Source organism: Lucilia cuprina, chromosome 2 (assembly GCF_022045245.1).
Source record: "Lucilia cuprina isolate Lc7/37 chromosome 2, ASM2204524v1, whole genome shotgun sequence".
NCBI classification, from domain to species: Eukaryota; Metazoa; Arthropoda; class Insecta; order Diptera; family Calliphoridae; genus Lucilia; species Lucilia cuprina.
The window spans coordinates 49,305,261-49,328,651 of NC_060950.1; the positions used below are offsets into that span (position 1 = coordinate 49,305,261).

Consider the following 23,391-nt stretch of genomic DNA (forward strand, 5'->3'; position numbering starts at 1 on the left):
AAAAAATAGTTGCCAATTCCTCTGTTAATACTGATATTTTTACACATTTTCTGGAAGAATTATTTAACAATTTAGTCGAATCCAACATCACAGGTGCTTGGTTGATACTAGACAATGCGCAAATTCACAAAACACAAATAGTGAAAGACAAAATAGCCGAGTTTGGGCATACTTTAGTTTTTCTTCCACCGTACTCACCCATGCTTAACCCAATAGAAAAAGTGTTTTCAAAAACTAAACTTTGTGCTCGAAATTTGCTAGCCGATCCAGATATTAATATGGACCTGGTAGCCATAATTAAAAAATCCGTGGAATCAGTAACACCATCTGATTGCAATAATTATTACGTTGATATGACCATGTCTTTGTCATTAGCTGCATCTGGAGAACCGTTGCAATGAATATATAATAAAATATAAGACTTAATAGTAGTTAAAAGCTTTATCTTCATTTAATGTACAAAAAGATAATTATAATTTTTAAGTATTTTGCGTAAAGTTAACAAAAAATGAATTTGAATTTAAAAAAGGTTAATTCAAAATAAAAAATAATTAATTTAAAATGAAAAATATTTAATATGACATAAAAAAGTGTTAATTTGTGTTGAAAATTATTTAATTTGTTTCGAATAAAATTCAATTTATGTTGAAGAAAATTGAGTTTGATTTATATATATATATATATATATATATATATATATATATATATATATATTATATATATATATATATATATAATATATATTATAATATATAAGACTATGAGGTCGCAAAAATGGGCGGTCTAAATTAGTACTTTTGAGGATTAATACAAAATATTGCTTTTAATTAACCCAAAATACATTCCATCAAGCTTTTTAAAGTTTTGAGAAATATAAATTAGCATAGGACTGTTGCGAAAGTTGGACCACAAGGGGACAAAATGGGGAAAATTTGCAAAATTAGTACGTTTGTGATTTGAGACTTTGCTTTGTACAGTACACAGGATAAAATATAGATATGTTGGAAGCCCACAAAATGGGGGCAAAAACATACGTTTGATGTATAAAATGTCCTAAAGACATCAAATTTTAAATATTATTATTTTAATGGGGCAAAGGAATAACAAATATCATATTTTAGGGCTCTGGGGAAGGGATAAATATGGGCCTATTGGTATACTTTAGGACCAGTATTTTTGGGTGTTACAAACATCAGCACAAACGCATTATACCCTTCCCACTATAGTGGTGTAGGGTATAAAAAGTATATTTTTTGTTATTGGTACTTTTATGAAATTTCTTATATTTACAATGATTTAAAAAATTCTGTTTTTGCAAAGTATTTATTCAGTTGGTAAAAAAGGTGTTTCGTACTTTTTCTTAATAAATGACCTATGTGATTTTAATTTTAAATATTGCTGTATGAAATCCTAATCCTATTATTCTAACTCCTAATATAATAAAACTCTCTTTCTAAGTCTGTTTGTTTGTTTATTTGTTTGCTTGTTCGTCATTCGCAATTAAAAGACTGGACCGATTTTCGTCAAGATTGAAAAATGTTAATTCTATGGGTGAAAACCCGAAAAAAAATAAAAATTTTTGTTACTATTTTGAATTGATTGGCATCCCTAAACAATGTGAACGCCGTTATTTTTTTCCTCTTTACATTAAATTACTCTCTTTCTAAAACTGGAATTTTTAAGACGCAACTTTAATATTACAATAATGTAATATTGTAAAAATATTTGGAAAGTTTTTTGAGCAATTGAAAATTGCGGAATAGAAAAGTGTTTGTGATAATGAGTTCATTATAAAAAATTGAAAAATTGGATAATGGCATTGTTGTTGTAACAACTTGACTGTGGCCGATGGTACTTTAATGAGGAAAAAACTTTTGGTTGATACAGCTGTCGCTGGGTTGACAGTCTTTAGCCCAGTATGACACGGGTCGTTCTAGAGCAAAGATCCAATTGTCGTGGGAACGTGAAGATAATAGCAATTACGACAGCTGGTGTGTGTAATGCGCACCCTAAAGAACTTAGTGGAAAGTATTCCTCCTCCCTGAGATAGCGCTAACGTAGGACTGGCAAAGAAGAGCGAGTTCCCGGCGCTCATAAAGTCCACTGTCTATTGAACGTATACTGGACATTCTGGAATGAAAAACCTGAGGGAACTTTATTTGTAATAGGTATCGACCAGAAATCTATGGCTAGTCTTGCCAAGAATAACTGTAGAGCTTACTACGCTTCTAAGGCTGTCTTATTCAAAATTGGGAAGGTGCCGATTGGAATGGCTGTTACAACAAGCCTCGAAAAGGGCACTAAAAAACCTAAGACCACAGCACCTTTAGGATCTTGAAGACATTGCAATGTCTGAATTCTTTCTGACAGAAAGTAATCGAAATCATTCCATGTGTACAAAACAGTTTTGTTCTTAACACCCTGTTCCCACAAAATAACTGTAGATCTCGGCAAACGTTGAATACACATAAAAATGATAATTGGGTCCCAATTATCAGTAGGCACTTTATAAATAGAAAGAGCCGTAAGACAATTATTAATTCTGCGTTGTAATGTTTTGAGTGATGTTATCGAATATTTTCCAAGGAAAGGAAGACTAAAAATATGTTTTAGTTTCATATGCTTCAAAACTTGCGTTAACAAGTGGATATTTAGAAACGATTTCTTTTGCTTAACCTTTGGTTTTTCGTATTAAATGGCAAAGGCGTTCTATATTGCTAAGCCGCGAGCTATTAATAAAAATTGCGATAAATAAATTTCTAAAAGCGTTCCAAGAAACATAGTCACCTCCGAATGGATCGATGTCACAAGGAAGTTGAGTCAGACAATGCTCTGAATTACTGAATTTCGCATTTACCGCTGGAAGCCGATTTAAAGGCCCGATAGGTTTATTTCTTTGGATTTGATGTGTATACATCTCCTTTCAAACTAACTAATTAACTACTGTTTAAAAGCCTTATTTAAAATCCCCATGAGATCTCCTAAACATTTAGAAATTTGTTTAAAAAAGTTTGAAATAAACTGAAATTGGAGATTTGAAACGGCCATTGAAAAAATCAAACATTTTTGACCATAGCTGAGAACAAGTTTGTGTTGACGTATTAAAACCAGAGTAGGCATTTTTTGCACTCGTGAATACAATTTTATTTATTTCTCTCATTTACAACTCAGTTTCACGAGAAAATGTGTGCAAGAAAACTGAAAATGTGTGCAAGAAAACCGGTTTAAGAAGGATGTATTTATGTACATACATACATAAAACATTTTTCTCCGCACACACGGAGAAAAAGGTTTTATGGCGACAAACAAATGTTTTAAAAAATAAAAATGTTTATTTGTAAAACAAAAACCTGCATGGAAACGGGAATTTTGTATGGAAACGGGAATAATTGTATTAGTACGGGGATAATTGTATTAGTACGGGGATAATTAAATAGCAAAGTATTGATATTATTATTATTATTATTATTATTATTATTATTCAAAAACTCTAAAATATTTTATTACATTAAATATTTATTTTAAATATGACCATGCAATTATGATATTACATTAGAAAAAATGCTAATATTAAAATGCCCTTTTAACAAATAAATAATTAAATCCAAAAAAATGTAAAAAACCCAATTTAAATAACTGAAAATTCAAAATATTATTGACCTGTAAATTTTTATGAAAAAAAAAACAAAATAAATTGCATCAACAAATGTTTTTTAATACAAAAACCTAATTGACACATCGTATATCCTATTTCTTACTTCAGTTACAATAACAATTGATATTTCTATTTGCACACGTGCACAAAGATCGTAAAAAGCCATAAAATCATAATGAAATTTCTGGAAATTTACCACATTTTAAAAATTTACGAACATCTACAGGCAAATATAACTCTTTAAAGTTTACACACGCATATACATAAATGCACATGTATGCTTACACACTCACACATAAAAAAGTTAATTTTCATTTTCTTAAGATTTACAATATTATAAAACTCATGAAATACTCTTTTGTACTCGTTTCATGAGAGAAATTTATTTTCCGCTCTTTAAATTTAAATATCACTCGCGAGATTAATTTTTAAAAGTCACGAGAAAAAAGATAAATTCACTCGAGAGAGAAATCAATTTGAACGCTCTTCCTACTCTGATTAAAACAAAAACTAATATTCGGGTAAATATAGATATATTTTAAGTAACAAAATGGTTGTTTTAGGACATTTGTCTAATTTCGAATTTATGTGCTGTTAGACACGTTAATGGTCTGCGGAATTTGAAATAACTTTTACAATTTTTAAGCAATTTTTGTGTTTTATATCTTTCTTGAATACATATTCTGCACATTAGGATTCCTTTACAAAAAGGTGCAAAATTTATTACTAAATGGCAAAACTTTTGAGCCTTTGCGGCAGCTATTATCGTTATCCTATCAGCCTAATTTTTTTGCGTAACATAATTTTACAACTCAAAGAACAATTTTAGAGGGGACTATATTTTTTTCGTTCATACAAGCGTGAATCAATCTAGTGTATTGTATTTGTAATTCCTTTTGTAACACATCTAATTATTGGGTCCTTATTAGATTCTAAAACGATCTAGCCGACCATCCGCCAGTTTATCTATTGAAAACAAACAGGGAATTGACATTTTTTGGACGTATGTATGTTTTATGAATTGAGTTAATAATTTTACATTTTTATGCCCTACACCACTTTAGTGGGTAACTGAACCCGCCGAATAGGCCTTGTAAACCTTGTAATCAAACTACAGTTTGCGATTTTGGAGATAATTAATTGAAATTTGACACATAATCTTCTATGATACCATAAACGAAGCCTGTTGAAAATGGTTTATATCCATTATTTCACCTATTCCCCATACAACCCGCCGAATAGGGCTTTTAAGTCCATAATTAACCAAGTTCTATACTACACTTGAAGACCCTCACGAATTCTATTATAATAGGTCCTCATATGATCCTAGCCCCTATGAAAAGCCCCATCAAATTTTCACTTAAATGTCCACAATTTTATTAAACAGTAACGGCTTAAGTATGTATATTTGAGGCAAGGTACAATTCAACTTAAATGCTTTATTATAGCAACTTAATCGCATTTTATTTTTGTAAAAGGTGTAGGGTATTATATGATCGGCTTTGCCCGAAATGTTGTTTTACATTATAAGAGTATATACTTCAAGTAATAATACTACAAAATTTTAATAAGCCTTAACGAAACTATTTTTGTAAAAGAAAATAAAGTTTCTTAATATATACGAAAAAAGATATTACGACAGATTTTCGTACTTTCGTAAAATTAGAAAAGGTGTTGATTAAACAATATTTCGTATTATACACGAAATTTTCTTATATATTACGAAAAAAGTAGTTACGAAATTTTTTTTCGTAAAGTTATTATTGGATTATTTTCAGTGTAGTTTTACTTTAAGTGACATATAAGTGACATATTCTTTGTTTAGCCAATATATCATCATTTTAGCTAAATCCTTTCTAGGAGGAACCTTAATATTATTTAAATTGCTCATAAATATATACACTGAAAAAAATCCATGCCTAATATATACGAAAAATGTCGTACATTGTACGAATCGTTCGTTGTTTCGCACCACGAAATTCTTTCGTAATATATACGAAATTGTACGCAAAATATTCTTGAAAAAAATAAATTTACATAAATTGAAAAAATGGAATTTTGAATAAATATTGCAAAATTTCCGAAATATTAATTTAATCAAACATTTTTGTTTATTTTAAAATAAATTTTCTAATTTTAGTTCAAAATTTTTCTCCACACGAATTTTAAAATTTTTTTTATAAAAATAATTCGAGAATAATATTATACTTTTTCTTAAAATTTATAAAAATGTTGTAATTTTATTTAATCATAATATAATTAATATCATTATGTTTAATTTCGCTAAAATTTAAGAAAAAAATATTACGAAAGGTTTTCGTAATTTCGTAAAAAATAGAAAAGGGTTTTATTAAATAATATTTCGTATTATACACGAAATTTTTGTAAATATTACGAAAATATAAGTTACGAAATTTTTTTTCGTAAAGTTGAGAGATTATTTTCAGTGTATGTATACCATTTCAACAAAAGTAATTTTAACATAGGTATACATAATTTTAACCATAAGAAATAAAAAGTACAAAATAAATAAAACATTTTCAAACAATTGAAACAAATTAAACAGGGAACATGAAGTGCATAGTGTTGATGAAATATTTATAAGTGTAATTTAAATTATAAACAAAAATGTTAAAAGTCAATTTTACATTATGGTCTGTTGACGTTGTACGATAAAATCCAGTCAGTTTTATTAAATACTAACTTATAACCCGCTGCTTTGTTAGCTTAATGTTTCTAGGTTCAATATTATAAAAAATTGAAAAAGTACCATTTGAAAAATCTAGGTTCAATATTATATAGAATTCAAAAAGTACCTATTGAAGAAAATAACCTATTGAACTATTGAACAGTATCCAAAAGTCTCATTTTATCCGGACTCTACATAATTTTATGCTTTTTATACCCTACACCACTTTAGTGGGGTACTGTAGCCTATTGAAAATAGTTAACATCGGTTCATTATTTCTCCTTGCCCCCATACAACTGTACCCCCGATAACGGCTTGTAAACATTGTAATCAAACTACAGGTCGCAATTTTGGATATAATGCAATGAAATTTGGCACACGATCTTTTATGGTACTGTAGACGAAGCCTATTGGAAATAGTTAACATCGGTCCATTATTTCACCTAGGCCCCATACGTTTAATATACTCGTAATTCGACAAAAAGCTACAAAACCAAGTTTTATACTAGCCTTGATGACCCTGATGAACTTTATAATTATATGGCCTCATTCTTATAAAAAGCCCCTCATCAAAACTTTACATAATTAACCACAGTTTTATTAAAAATGGCTTATGTATATCAGAGGCAAAGTGCAATTCAACTTAATTAATTGAATGCTTTTTTATGAAAACTAAATTACATTTTATTCGTATACAGGTGTAGGGTATTATATAGTCGGCCTCTCCCGACTATAACTTCTTACTTGTTTTTCATTACATTAATATTTCTTAATATAGATTGTACTACGAACAAATTCTTCATAAATTTATTAGAAAGAAAAAATGCGACATTGGAAATGTATCGGTGTTAAAAATATTAAGAATGTCATTGCAATTAAAAAATATGGCACAATAATATAGTCGAGAACAACTAATGTTATGCGAAAATATTTCTTAACCAAGCGATATATTCGTTAAACAGATTTTTATAACGGGCAGAATTTTAACCAACTAAGCTTGTAATTCATTTGTCTTTTTGTGAGACATCTTTAAGGATGTTGTGTTTATTTGCCATATAGCTACTGTATGACATATTGATTGGTTTTTATGAGTTAATTTTTGTTTGTTTATGACTTCTACATATTTTATTCTTTTCTTTAATTAATTTAAAAGTTAACTAAATTTTCATTTGTTGCAGACTTTTCCATAAATAACTTAATGGAGTCTAAAGACGATAAGTTTGATACTTGATATGAATATGATGTTTATTATGCTTTATTTATGTACATATGTATATTCGATTTGGTATTTAAAATGTTTAATGTGTATGTTTTCTAAAAATTCAGGCTATTAACCATGTAGGCCGTCTAAGTATAACGTGTGCACAAGCAAAACTTGCAAGAAACTATGGCCTAACGAGAATGGATCCATATGTACGAATTCGTGTAGGCCATTATGTTTACGAAACTCAAACTGATCCAAATGGTGGAAAAAATCCTAGATGGAATCGAGTAATACAAAGTCAACTACCTAATGGAGTAAATTCCTTTTACGTTGAAATATATGATGAATGCAGTTTCAAAATGGATGAGTTAATCGCTTGGTGCGAAATCAAATTACCTGAAAGAGTTTTTAATGGAGAAACACATGAAGAATGGTATCCCTTAAGCGGAAAACAAGGCGATGGACTTGAAGGCGCAATCGATATTGTTTTAAGTTTTTCTAATCAACATTATATGTACCCAAATCTTCAAGAATCTGGTCAGATGTTAATGGTTCCGCCTGGACGCCCTACTCCAATTTTTGTTTCCCCACATCAACCAATTCAGCATACATCTACTCTTCCTTTTGTAATATCCGAAGAAGATTTAAAACAAGTAAGGGTATATTCATATATAATATAAATCAGTTTAATAGTTTTTCATCTTTTAAGGTACGCGAAATGTTTCCAAACATTGATGCTGAAGTTGTTAAAACATTGTATGAAGTTAACAGAGGAAATAAAGACTCAACTATCAATTCTCTATTACAGATGAACGAATAGTATGGGATAAAACAGTACTTCATTTTATTACGTATAGATCATTTATTACAAAACTGGCATAACTCAAATTCCAGATAAGATGAGATTTGAAACTTGCATGATATGCTTAAAAGTTATTTTATTATTAATAAAATGTTATAAAACATTCAAACCCGTAATTCTCGAAACAACTTTTTTGAGTTTGTTAGTTAGATTGAAAGAAGGAAGTGCATACATATGTATGCATGTATGTACATCAAATCCGAAGAAATACATCTAAAAAAAATTAATTTTAGTTAACAAATTATTATCAACACAATTCGTTACTCTTTAAAAAATTTTCACGTTATATTACACCGTACAACAAATTGGGAAAAATTGCTGCACACATGAGCAAGATCCTATACGTTGGAAACTACATACTTAAGTTAAACTACATTTTTGGTTTTTTATTTTCTGATCGTTTCTTCCTTTAAAAGGACTTTAAAGTTTAAGAGGAAGAGTAAGTATAATTATATTTAGCTTAAGTTTGGTTTGGTCTAGTAGGTCAATATAGGTATCGATTGAAAGAGGAGAATAACAGTATTTTTACAAATAAAATAGTTTTAAAATGTTAGAATAAAAAAACTAAAAAAATGTCCTTTTAAATTTTAATCCTTTAATATACTTATTTTCTATAGTCAGTTTTTTTAGAAAAAAATATATGTTATATTTACAAATATGGAGTTGCAGACTCCCAAATTTCATGTCTTTATCTTTATTAGTTCTTTGTAAAAAAATTAAAAGTTAAGATGTATTCAAATTAAAAAATTTTTGTTGAGAATATTTTGTTTAATTTTATTTATTATTTATACCAATTACCTACCCCCATTATCCCAATGTCTGTTAATTTTTTATCCTAAAGTTAAATTGACAGTTTTCAGACAAAATATCTACCAATTAAACATAACCGGTGGTTGAGATAATATGTCTTAAAATATATAAAATTTTATTTCGTATGATTATGACGATTTAGTGATTAAAACATGCATGTTCCGAATTCTAAAATCCACTTCAGGATTATATGATAAGCGCAATATTAATATAAATATAAAATATAATATAATTAATATAAACATTAATATCACGATGAAAAGCTACATAAAAAACGTTTATATATGTATACATAAATCTCTCCTCTTATTTTTATAATATACATATTAAAGGCCTGCTTATGATGGCGCACACGATATTTGTTTAACAAATTGTCGCATTATTGTTGTCTTGTGCAGGCCTTTAATCACTATTTGACTCTAGCCCACATTTAGAAAATTAATTTTTCTTCAATATGTCGCAATTGAAATAAAATTCAACATAAATATTTTATTTGCTAAAATAAATTGAAAGAAATTTACAACTGGTGTAGGGTATGATATGCTCGGCCAAGTCCGGCAATACTTTCCTAACTTGTTTAAATATTTATGTATATCGTGGTTTACTAATTGCTCATGATATACCTTCGCACTGTATTTGTATTTTTTAATAAAAACTATATAATAAACTACTTTGATAACATTATTGGGATGTCAAAGATATTTTTAAAAGATATATAGAATTTAGAATAACTAAAGAGTTCGGAATAATTGTGTTAAGTTAAAAAGGAAAATATAATTTCCAAGAAAGGAGTTTTAACATGAAAGGATAAAAATGCAAGATATCCTTAATCGATTGTTATCCTTTCATATTCTTCAAAGTATCCACTTTTTTTAACTTTTTATCATAGATATAAAGAAACTCGGTTCCACAATAACAAATTTCTAATTTTTTACATAATATTTTAACAAAAAAAGGACTTTGAAATTTTCAGAGGGGAAAATTTTATTAATTAATTTATTGAGATATTTAAAAAATATTATAAAAATTAAAAAAATGGAGCTATAAAGACCAAATTGCATACTTTTGTATTCCATTCTAATGTTATTATTATGAATATTTTTTGTTGAACAATTTCCTATAAAATTTCAAGGATAATAAAGGATAAACTTTTATAAGGATATTTTTTACATCTTTTTATTCTTTAAAAATAAAACAAAATACGTGATAAAAATACTGCAATTGTCCTCTTTAGTTTGATACCCATATTGTTATAATAGGGTGGCTTAAAATATTTTATAATAATTTTTGGAAATTGTATGCACCTCAAATTTTAAAGTCCTTTTAAAAGGACAAACGATCAGAAAATGAAAAACTGAGTACGCAGTTATACCATATAAATTATGTTCTTTCGTATGTATGTGGTTTGGTTCTTGTGTGAAAAATGGTGTTGGACGGTGTTATAAAAAAAACTTCATATAAACAATTATTACTAAAATTGTATAGAATAATGTTGCTGAATTAGTACTCTGTTTGCGTTGTTGAAAAACATGTGTTTAAGCGAGTTTTGTTGCGAGCTGCATTTTGGTAATTACTCCTTTTAATGAATAATACTATTTTAAACAACGTTAGAATCTAATGCCAATTTTATACATCTTTGCTGGAAGATTCTAACGAGTAAACCGTTAACGGTACTTAAATATTGTTTGCCACCAAATTAAGTTTGTTTTTTACACGGTCTTAAGATATTGATGTTGTCTACGACAAGCACTACGTGCACAAACAACATGTGTAATGTTTCTAACAACAATTCAGCACAAAGGACCTAAAAAGTTAAAGAGCATACGATTTCAAAAAGAAAATTACAAATATTCATGAATAATTTTTAGTATTAATATTAAACGAAGATGAGAGTCTTTTCCTCAAAATTATACAATTTACTACAATTCATCTGAATTAAAAAATAATTGAAAGCTTAACTAAAATTTGCAACAAAAAAGTAGTTAAAATTTTTTTTAACTTTTTTAAAATTTAATTTATTTATATATATATATATTTTTTTTGAGTCAAATAAATAATATAAGTAGAATGAATCTTTACAGCTTTCATTTGATACCAATATTAACATCATGTAATACATATAAATATTTAAAATATTTGTTTGAAATTGTTAGTTTTTAAAATTTTTAAGTAAGAGAAAACGGAATATGCAGAATTGCTATTAATGAACACCACACAGTGGTATAGGAAAAAAAAAGAGGGAAATAATTCGGTAACTTCTAAACGGTTAATCCGATTTTAATGAAATTTGGTATGCACAAAGAGGAGGTGTTGTCGAGTTTAGGTTTTGAATTTGGACCTTATAGGCCAACAAGGGGCCCGGCGGGGGGTCCTCAAATTAGGACACCTCGGCTATGTTAAATTTTTAAAACGATCCTATTTCTTCATTTGAGTTCCGATTTAAAAAAAATTTCGTATATGGAATCTCCTCATCGAGCACTATAAAAAATGTCGTCATAGCAGTAAATTATCTCTTATAGTTTAGGAGATATTCGCATTTGAAAATTAAAATTTTAAAATTTTTACCGTTCTTACTTTAGTTTTTTGATAATAGCGGGTCCAAATATTCCCGATTTTCGCCATTTCTTTTTTTATTCGCTTAACAACAAGTCAATATATCAAGCAGTGAAAGAATTATGTAAAAATCATGACTGAGTCTAAAGTTATAGGCATTTTAATTTAAAAAATTAAAAAAAGGCGATTTTTTGCCATTTTTTTGGGAAAAAAGTATCTTTTTCTTTTTAAGTTATCTAAAAAGTTTCTAAGAAGATGTATATAGAATTTATACTTTTTGAAAAGCTGACTTTACATAAAATACGATAAATGAAACAAAACCTAAAAATTTTTGATACCGAGGGGACCAGGTCCATCCAAAAAACCCTATTTTTTTATAGAAAATTCAATTTTGAGCAAAAAATTTCAAATCGCATAGTCGATATCAAATTATAGTGACCTGTTTTATATGACCCAATATGTTCTTAATCATTTTGTAACGGGTTTCGATAACACCGCCCCTGGTATGGATATAATAGGCAAAAAACCAAAAAATCCCATTTTTGGGATTTTTTAAAACTTTTTTGGGAATTCCGGGATTTCTAATAAGAAAATTCGAAATTTTTATTTAATTTTGGATTTTGAGTAAAAAAATCTACCTAACTGTAAAATTTCATCAAAAAATATTCATAAATAAAATTTTTATTGCAATTTGAAAAATTTGTATCTTCGCAAAAACTGAATAAAAAACATTTTTTAATTTTTTTTAAAAAAGTATTCCGCGAATTTTTTAATTTTCAAAAATTATATACAGTTTTGAAAAATAGACAAAATTACCTTTCCATTGATATATAACATGCCTACCTAATGTTTTTTAAGTGACAAATTAATCGGGAATATTTGGACCCGCTATTATCAAAAAACTAAAGTAAGAACGGTAAAAATTTTAAAATTTTAATTTTCAAATGCGAATATCTCCTAAACTATAAGAGATAATTTACTGCTATGACGACATTTTTTATAGTGCTCGATGAGGAGATTCCATATACGAAATTTTTTTTAAATCGGAACTCAAATGAAGAAATAGGATCGTTTTAAAAATTTAACATAGCCGAGGTGTCCTAATTTGAGGACCCCCCGCCGGGCCCCTTGTTGGCCTATAAGGTCCAAATTCAAAACCTAAACTCGACAACACCTCCTCTTTGTGCATACCAAATTTCATTAAAATCGGATTAACCGTTTAGAAGTTACCGAATTATTTCCCTCTTTTTTTTTTCCTATACCACTGTGCACCAGTACCCTGTTTCTATAACTTTTTGTGAGAAGTTCTCACATCGAGAAGTGTTACACACAAAATTCCACCGTTTCTCAATTTGTGAGTAAAAAGTGTTTCTGTAAGACCTGGTTCACACTAGGAAACTTTTGATTTTGTGTATGAGAGAAAATGATGGTTGATATTTCATTCTCTTTCTCTTACACACATAAATCAAAAGTTTTCCAAAAAAGTTTCCTAGTGTGAACCAGGTCTAAATTTAAGTGAGAAGAGGCTACACGAATTACGTTTTTATTGGAAATTTCCAATAAAGCAGCTGTCAAAAACATAAAAAAAGAAGACAACAAAACTTGCCGAACAAATTTATAAACGAAAAATAAATTAACAAAAAAATAGAAATTAAATGAAAATTGTTCGAAAAATTATCTACTAAATTCGCCCTTGGCACGTACTTTTTTAGCATTTGCTTTTGTATATCCCAAAATCCTTATATTTTCTAAAATTAATGAACAATATTTATTTTAATCTTAATTAATTAAAAATTTAAAATTACTTTTTCATTATTTTATTTTTATTTTTTTTACTTAAAATTTTACTTTCCGCACCGTTTTAAAGTGTTAGTTTTTTGACAGTTCATTTGGAAAACTTCTCAGAATATTTTGTTGAGAAACTTTTTCTTAATTCTCTTTTGAAGTTTCCTTAATGTCCATACATAGAAACTTTTGTTTCAGAAACTACGTGTTAAGTGCATTGATTTGTTGTTGTACGCATAAGAAGAATAACAACACAAAACAAGTTTCGGAGTACGAGAAACTCTGTGCCGCGAGAGAGATAAATGATATTCTTTCTCTCTTACGCAAAATCAAAAGTTTCCCAAAAAATTTTCCTAGTGCGGACCGGCACTTACAGAAACACTTACTCACAAGACCTGGTTCATACTGGGAAACTTTTGTTGAGAAACTTATGATTTTGTGTGTGAGCGAAAGATAGTTCTTTCTCTTTCTTTCATACACAAAAATCAAAAGTTTCCCAAAAAAGTTTCCTAGTGTGAACCAGATCCAAATTTCCAATAACTTACGTCAAAAAACATAAATGACAGATAGTTCTCACAAAATTTTCTTAGACCTCGTCCACACTAGGAAACTTTTGTTGAGAAACTTTTTCTTAATTCTCTTTTGAAGTTTCTTTAATGTCCACACATTAAAACTTGTTTCAGAAACTATGTGTTTTACCTGGTTCACACTAGGAAACTTTTTTGGGAAACTTTTGATTTTTGTGTGTGAAAGAAAGAGAAAGAAATATAAACCATATCTTTCTCTCACACACAAAATCAAAAGTTTCTCAACAAAAGTTTCCCAGTGTGAACCAGATCCTAGGAAACTTTTTTGGTTATACTGGGAAACTTTTGTTGAGAAACTTTTGATTTTGTGTGTGAAAGAGATTGTTGATATTTCTTTCCCTTTCTCTCATACACAAAAATCAAAAGTTTCTCAACAAAAGTTGCACTGTGTGAACCAGGTCTTTATTGCGTAGATTTGTTGTACGAATGAAAAGAATAACAAGTTTCCGAGAACGGGAAACTCCGTACCGCGAGAGAGATGGATAATATTCATTCTTTTTCTCTCTAACTCAAAATCAAAAGTTTCCCAAAAAAAGTTAGGATCTGGTTCACACTGGGAAACTTTTGTTGAGAAACTTTTGATTTTGTGTGTGAAAGAAATAGATGGTTTATATCTCTTTCTCTCACACATAAAAATCAAAAGTTTCCAAAAAAAGTTTCCTAGTGTGAACCAGGTCTAGAGTAGACCGGCAGTTACAGAAAGACTTGCATGTGAAACCTGGTTCACAATAGGAAACTGTTTTTGAGAAATAAAAAGTTTCTCAACAAAAGTTTCCCAATCTGAACCAGGTCTGAGAAATGATATTTTATTTTAATTCACATTGTTTTTTCTTCAATTTCACTGTTTCATTCGAGAAACTTCTCGATGCGAAAGTTAGACCTTGTTTACACTGGGAAACTTTTTTTGGGAAACCTTTGATTTTTGTGTGTGAGAGAAAGAAATTCCAACCATCTTTTTCTGTCGCACACAAAACCAAAAGTTTCTCAACAAAAGTTTCCCTGTGTGAACCAGGTCTTACAGAAACGAGGTACAGTTTCACATTCATATCAACTTTTAAATGTGTGAAAGCTTTTTTTAATTGGTAACACCCTGTACACAAAATTTACATAAATATTACCAAAAAAGGTAATTGCGAAATTTTTGTCGTAAAGTTATACATATAGTCTTGTAGGATATGAGCGATATAATAAATAAAATATAAAAAATTAAAAATGAATCTTATTAATGCTTACAAAAATATGTTAATTACAAATAAAACTAATGCATCCTTTCTGCTCTTAAGTTTACAACATTAAAAATAAAAAACTCTTAAACTTACTATGGCACATGATTTGAATTCACAACCTTGGATAAATAGTCCGTTGTTATACTCACTAGAACATGTTTTGCACAAGGAAATATTTTTTATTTTAAAATTATATTTATTAAATATTAAATTTTAAATAATATGGCTTTATTTGGTTTTTGCTTGCAAAACTACAAAAATTCCTTTGGGTTTTCCCAGGATGCACTAAGTAATGTGAAATCGTTAAGGCAGCTGGTATTTATTTGTTTATTTTAAAAGTGCTTGGGTTTTGTCAAAAATAATTTATTTATTTTTTTTTTTCTAACATTAAAATTAAATTTTTGATTTCAAACGAAAAAATTTCAAATCAAAAACAAGTAGGAAAGTATAGTCGGGCATGGCCGACCATATAATACCCTACACCATGAGTATATTTTTAAAATATTTACTTTTTATAAAATTTTTATTTTTTATAAAGAAACTTTTATGTTGAATATTACCATAACTCCAAAATATTTAAGCAATTTATTTATAAAAAAACTAAAATTTCTAAATGAGGCTTTATATAGGTTAATATGGGCCGATCCTCGGTAAATTTGGGAAGAGGATATATTTCTAAATAACAGTTAGTTTTGTTGAGTTTTATTGCGATACAAATGGTTACAAGTCAATTTTAGACGTTTAAGACATTTTTGAAGGGTGGTTTGTATGGGGGCTAGGGTCAAATAAGGGCCGATAATTACGAAAATCTGCAGTGTCATTTATACTTATATAAAACTTATTTGTGCCAATTTTATGGCATACGGGAGGTACGGTTGTATGGGGACTAGGTGAAATAATGGACCGATTTCAACCATTTTCAATAGGCTTCGTCCCTGTGCCAAAAAACATGCTTGGTCCAAATTTCATCAAATTATATTAAAAATTGCGGCCTGTAACTTGCGCACAAGGTTTACATGGACAGCCGGATAGACGGACGGACATGTTTTAATCGACTCAAAAAATGATTCTAAATCGATCGGTATACTTTAAGGTGGTATTGGACAAATATATTTGTATGTTACAAACAGCACAAACGCATAATACCCTCCCCACTATAGTGGTGTAGGGTATAATTATGACTGAAAATGCGGATAAGAAGGTTCCAATTGAAGAAATTTAAATGAAACAGCAATAAGACGTTGTCTTCCTGCAAATGCAATTTAAAAATTTTCAAATATTTATTATTTTTCAATTTTAGAAATTTTGTTTTGATAATAAAAATATGTAAAAAATAAATGCCCAGCACTGGCTACTCAAAATAAGCTTTTTATTAACATTTAAATGAAATAAGTAAAATAAAATGTGAAATAGAAAAAATTAAAATATTTCAATAATTTAAACAAATTTTGTAAAAAAATATTAATTTAAAGATAGTTAACCCATATTGTGTTGAAATAATGTTTATTAACGTGGTTTCTAAAATTAAAAAGTGGATTTTCTGGTGTGTATGTGCCGGTCCACACTAGGAAACTTTTTTGGGAAACTTTTTCTAAATAAAAAAAGATAATTTAACCATATTGTATTGCACAGTGGGGCAGAATGGAAATTTTTTGGAAATAAATCTGGCATTTTTAAACGGCTGATCCGATCGGGATAAAATTTGGCGTGAGCGTAGCCAAGGAGTATTCGAGTTTAAGTTTTGATGATGAAACCAATAATATACAAAAAATTTCAGATCAATATCATTTACAGATCCAAAAATATACGTTTTTTAATTTAAAAATTCAAAAAATTTTAGATTTTTGCCGTTTTTTGCCCAAAATGTGTCTTAACTCTTTTATTAATAAAATAAAATTTTCTTTAAGAACATATAACAATTTTATAGTTTTCTAAAAGGTATCTTTACGCAGAATGCTTTGGCGTAAAAAACTTGTCCTATTTTTTGAAAATGTTGCCACTGCGTCCTTCCGAATATGACGTATTTTTTATCAAAACTTCAACTTTGGGCGACATGTTCTAAAATCCCAAAACTGGGATCAGAAAACTGAAAGCAGTTTTGGAAACCTCAATATGTTTTCTATTTACTTCAAAAGTATTTTCCCAGCCCTAAAAGAAATGTGGACCCTATGGGCAAAAATGTAAAAATCCCATTTTTGGGATTTTCACTCCTATTTTTGGGAATTGCGGGATGCCCTTTGACCTTTTCATTTTTTTTTTCATTGAGTTTTGTTTATAAATAAAGATTTTGTCATATATTGCATATTTGTTAAATTTCTAAAACTATGATTTATATCAAAATTTTAATAGGGTCGCAGATAGCTACAACAATTTAGTCCATATTGATCCCTTAATATCTTTTTTTAGTTAGATATGGAAATTCTCGACCCTTTACAAAAAATTTCAAGACAATATCTCGATTACATTCAAAAATATGTTCATTTAATTTCATATTTTTCATATTTTAGTATTAAATATGACAGAACATGTTTAAATCTTATATTTACCTATTTTCTATTTGTTTGCTTATCCTTATAATTGAAAGGTCCTATTATGCTTAAATTTTCAGAAATTTATAACTATTTTTTACCTAAATTTTTTCGATAGATCATTTTGTTCTGTTTCGTTTATGATCATGTAGGTAAAAATATACAGGTAATGATAATTTCGATTCATTCACTAATAAGAAATATCAATGACTGAATTACAGGTTATAGCAATATAGTCCTAAATGTTAATAGGTAGACAGTTCGTAATTTTTTACTTTGGAATACCTGTATCGGAAATGACAAGAATTGGTATATAAGTAAACTTCTCAGATTTTAAATACCATATTTAATAAATCTACAATGAAGATTACATTAAAGTACGAAGAGTTGTGTTCCGTTTTATGGAGTGTATCTTCAAAAGGGCCAGAAGAAAGAATTCAAACATTTCAAATAAAAAAAACTACATATAGTAGAAAAGTAGAAAAAACAGGCATATCAAAAATTGAAAACTTTTTGATGTAAAAAGTAAGTCTGTGGATGGAAATCAAAAGAAATTTCGATTAAAATTTTGTAGTTGGATGGAAACTACTACGGAAATCTCAACTTACAACACATCAGCAGGAGCGCCTTGCAAGTCATACGAAGACTTATGTTCAAGGTCAAAAAAAAGAGGGTCACACAAAAACTTTTTTCAATCTCAAATGAGGAAATTGCTGATACATTTAACGAAATGCTGAAAAAGGAAAACCAACCTATGGATGCCGTACATATTGCAACTATTCTTCCTAATGCATCACCAAAATGACTAAAGCGAATTGTGGAAAGTATACCAACTCCAACATCACAATCAAATTTTACTGAAGAGGAAGCAATACCGCTTATGTTGGAATTGGGTCTCAGTCGAAATAAGTACCGAATATTAAGAAAAGCTCTGCATGAAAAAGGACACAATATATTACCATCATACAAGGCGATCCAGGAAAAAAAACTACCATCTACTACCTACCATCACCTATTGCTGTTAATGATGTGGAAGCTTCTATTGATGTATCATCTTTGCTCGAAAACACAGCATCAAGAATTGTGTCAGACTTTTCAGAAGACCAACTAAGGAAAATTCATAACTGTGATGTTGTCTTAATGTGTAAGTGGGGATGTAACGGTTTATCAGCACTTCCAGAGTACAAACAAGCTTGTGGAAGTCGGACATTAGCAGACTACAAAAGTGTATTTATGTCATCATTAGTGCCATTACGAATTCGTTCATATTCCCTTAATCCATCATCGTCAAGCATCGGAAATTCATTTGAAGATATATGGATTAATACAACTACGTTCAAAAAATTTTTGTAGACCCATTGGATTTGAATATATAAAGGAGTCAAAGAAAACAACAAAATATTTAGTGGAAACTATAAAATTGTTATATGTTCTTAAAGAAAATTTTATTTTATTAATAAAAGAGTTAAGACACATTTTGGGGAAAAAACGGCAAAAATCTAAAATTTTTTGAATTTTTTAATTAAAAAACGTATATTTTTGAAATTTTTTGTATATTATTGGAAATTTCGTTGTCTAACTAACAAGAAAAAATTGAGTCCATTTGGTCCAAAATTACGCCCGGTATTCAAAAAAAAAGGCGGACCAAGGTATGGTATTATAAGAGATAAGTAGTATGGGTGAAAAACAAAAAAATGACACGAGTTTAAAAATTTTACATGTCGTAGGTACCCTACTTTGAGCCGCCACAGCTCCGTCCCTGGGGCATCTGCGGGATTCATCATCAAAACTTAAACTCGAATACTCCTTGGCTACGCTCACGCCAAATTTTATCTCGATCGGATCAGCCGTTTAGAAATGCCATATTTATTTCCAAAAAATTTCCATTCTGCCCCACTGTGTATTTTAATAATGTTTATTAACGTGGTTTCTAAATTAAAAAAGTGGATTTTCTGCCGGTCCACACTACGAAAGTTTTTTTGGGAAACTTTTTCTTAATTCTCTCTTATAGTTTGTTTAATGTCCACACAAGAAATCAAATTCAGAAACTTTTATATTTTGGTTTGCTTCATAGTTCTCTCATTTTGACATTTTGTTTTCAGCTTATTATCTTATTTTTACATTTTTATTTGGTAAATTTCAAACAGAAGCGCCAAAAAATATTGTTATTTTTTATAAACTATGGAAATCAGTGGAAAAAAATGAAATAATTGAATCAATAATTGTATTGTAGAAGCTATAGATTTAGATTCTGACGACAGTGTAAAGGAAGACATATTAAATGGTTTGCTACAATTCTTCTTTGAAATAAATGTATGTGTGTAATGTTTTTGAATTTATATAATGCTATGTTTCCACTGAGGTGTTTTGAGCAAATCTAGTTGATTTGGGCAAAACTAGTTGAAATCATGTAGATTTCCCATACATTTTTGACACATCCAAATCTAGTTAATCTACTAGATTTGATTTATAACATGTCGAAATTGTATTTTTTCGAACAAGATTTGCTTATGCAACACTGCGATGTGTCTAGGATAAGCAAATACTTTTTTTGGGCTATCCATTCAAATAGAATATGTTCATCGAAAAAGTGACAATTAATATGGAAGTGAAAATAATAACAAATTATAATTTTAAAATTAGTGGCATTTAATAAATAAATTTATTCGTTTACAACTGTAATTTTTTATTTTTAATATGTAATTTTACATAAAATTAACTTTATTGTGGATATGAAGAAATAAAGTGACAGAATTTGTTCGAAAATTCGAATATCAAAAACGAGTAAGCTCACTGGAAACACATTGAAGAAGTTTAGCAAATCTAGCAGTTTTCAAGCCAGTGGAAACATACCATAAGGTTTATCAAATATATGTAAAGAAGCAACATACCTACCTACCCATAAAGAAAAAAGATAATGGAAAAAACTTTGTAGATGGTGCAGATTAGAAGTTTGCTTTTGAACGATAATTAATCATACATGAAATATATACGAATGTCAAAAACTTAATTTGATCCAGAAGATATAGTGCGATATTATATAAAAATGAGAAGTGCTATTTCACCTGCAGAAAAGTTATTATTGACTTTACGGTTCCTCGCCACTGGTTGGTATGTATTCATTTATGATAAAAATTTTGAAGTAACTGGTTACTTCACGAATTGCTAAATCAACCATTTCTGATATGGTCCCAAAAGTATGTGAAGCAACATCTAATTGAATGAAAGGAATATATTTAAAGGTATCGTGATAAATAATGTTTACTTAATTGAACTTACAAAGTTTCTATATAAGTTTCCTAGGAATCAATTAGAATGGAAACTAAGAGCTAAGGAATTTGCCATTAAATGGCAATTTCCTAATTGCCTGGGTGCTTTAGATGGGAAGCATATAAGCTTCCGATCAAAGCACAAATATGGTTCATTCTACCATAATTATAAAGGTACTAACATTATAATTTTGACGGCGCTTGTCGAGGCCAATTACAGATTTATTTTTGTTGATATTGGTTGCAATGGGCGCACTAATGATGCAGGTGTGCTCCTTCAAGGTAAATTATAAGCAGTATTGGATCAAGGAGAAGAAATACCACATGTTGCGTTTTACACAATTTTTTGTTGGAAACTGACAGCACATACATCACTAGCAACACAAATTTTTTAGCTACAATACACTAAAATATAAAAGATGACAATATAGAAAATTTTTGCAACCATCGAAAAGGTGGAGCTGCATTGCAAAGGCAACATTTTATGGATTATTTCAATAATGAAGGAAAGTTGGAATGAAGTGTTACAAAATATAAAATTTTAAATTATTGCCTAAAATATAACGCTTCCTCAGATCCAGTTCCGTATGTGACAATTTCGAAAAAAAATCGTTGATCTCAACGCCAAACTAGAACGAGTGGTAGAACTAATACAATTTTTCCTAGGATGTAGAAGTAACAAATTTGTTTTATTTATTTAATTAAAAATTTAATATATCCGAATAAACCAAACGATATTACAACGATATCGAAATTATAATATCGTTTTCGCTATCATAATTTCCAAAAACGACGATAGTAAAATCGCTTTTAGAATTTTTCAAAATATTGTTTTTTATAAAACCAAAAATAATATTTTTAAACTATTTATTATATACCTTTGTATATTGTTATTTACAATGTTGTTCAAAATAATAAATATTGACGGTAAAACCAATTCATATATATTATTATATACTTATGTATATTTTAATAAATAATGCGATTCCAAATTATAACGATTTAAAAACAAAAATTGTGTAAATTTAAATAATTATTTAAATTAAATTAATTTATCAAAAATCCGTTAGAATTCAGAAACAATTGAAAACTTTATAGTACAAAATATCGTATAATATATTCAATTTTCCAAATATATTTAGAGTAATTAGAACACTCGTAATTCAAGTGATTATTGTTCATCTGGATTAAGTAGTGTGAACATTATTGAATTTTATAATATCCATGCTACGAAATGTCAACCAAACTATACATATATAGGGGATTCACACGGTCGTCATATATCATAAAATAATAAATAACACGAAAAATATGGCTGCTGTGACCAACCCTCATAAGTTAGTGTGCTATTTTAAATTTGAGTCAACTACAAATATTTTTAGTAAAAATGGCAAAAGTAATTCAAAACTGATATAAAAGTCGGTAAAAGGCGTATTGGACATTGTAATGGTGGATTAACCATCCATTTTTATAAAAATTTAAAATATTTTCTTTTTTAATTCTAAGATAAAGAGCTGTTAATGACTGCCAGTCAGAAAAAAGCAAACAAAAATTTCTTCCTTTTATTTTTTAATTTAATTTTATAAAAATTAATAACTTTTATAAATATCATGAATTCCAGGAAAGAACACAGAAAAACTGACAATTTATGAGGTCAAAAATTCCTTTCCTTCATATTATTAATATATGTTCTTTAAGTAGAAAATAAAACAACTCCATTGTTTATTTGGAAAATTTTCAAGAAACGCGATTTTTATGACGATTTTAACTTGATCGAAAACTACAAAAAATCAAAAAGGTATAAAACGTTGAACCTTTACATCTTTAAGAGTTTATATCGGATTTTTTGATTTTGAACCCAATCTATTACTATGGATGGGCTTTTTCATTCTAATATAATTTGTATGTATATTAAAAAGTTAAAGATAGTACAATTTTTAAAGAAATGCACTTTATGAATGCATTTTTGAAATCGTCCATTACATCTATTTTTATCGATTTTTTAAATGATTTATATTGAAAAATTTTAAAACTTTATTGATATTTTATGCACTTAACATAATGTAAAACTGTTTAAAATACATTACTGACCATAATTGGGATGCAAATATTTAAATTCGATTACAACTAATGTACATTCATAAAAATGCATTTCTAAATAATATTTGTTAATAAAAATGCAGTTTTATTGCAAATGCATATTGGGTGCATTTTCTACATTTA

The 23,391-nt window shown here is 28.5% G+C and overlaps 1 protein-coding gene across 2 annotated transcripts in view; it reads left to right on the plus strand.

The window, feature by feature from the left end:
• LOC111685909 (toll-interacting protein-like) overlaps window positions 1-8,526 on the plus strand; it is a 59,164-nt gene extending 50,638 nt beyond the window's left edge. For both annotated transcript variants that reach the window (XM_046950456.1, XM_046950453.1), the window contains exons 3-4: window positions 7,671-8,201; window positions 8,258-8,526. In XM_046950456.1, the coding sequence (XP_046806412.1) occupies window positions 7,671-8,201; window positions 8,258-8,368 (642 nt within the window). In that variant the 3' untranslated portion in view covers window positions 8,369-8,526. The remainder of the gene's footprint in view (window positions 1-7,670; window positions 8,202-8,257) is intronic.
• Window positions 8,527-23,391: the final 14,865 nt, after the last annotated feature.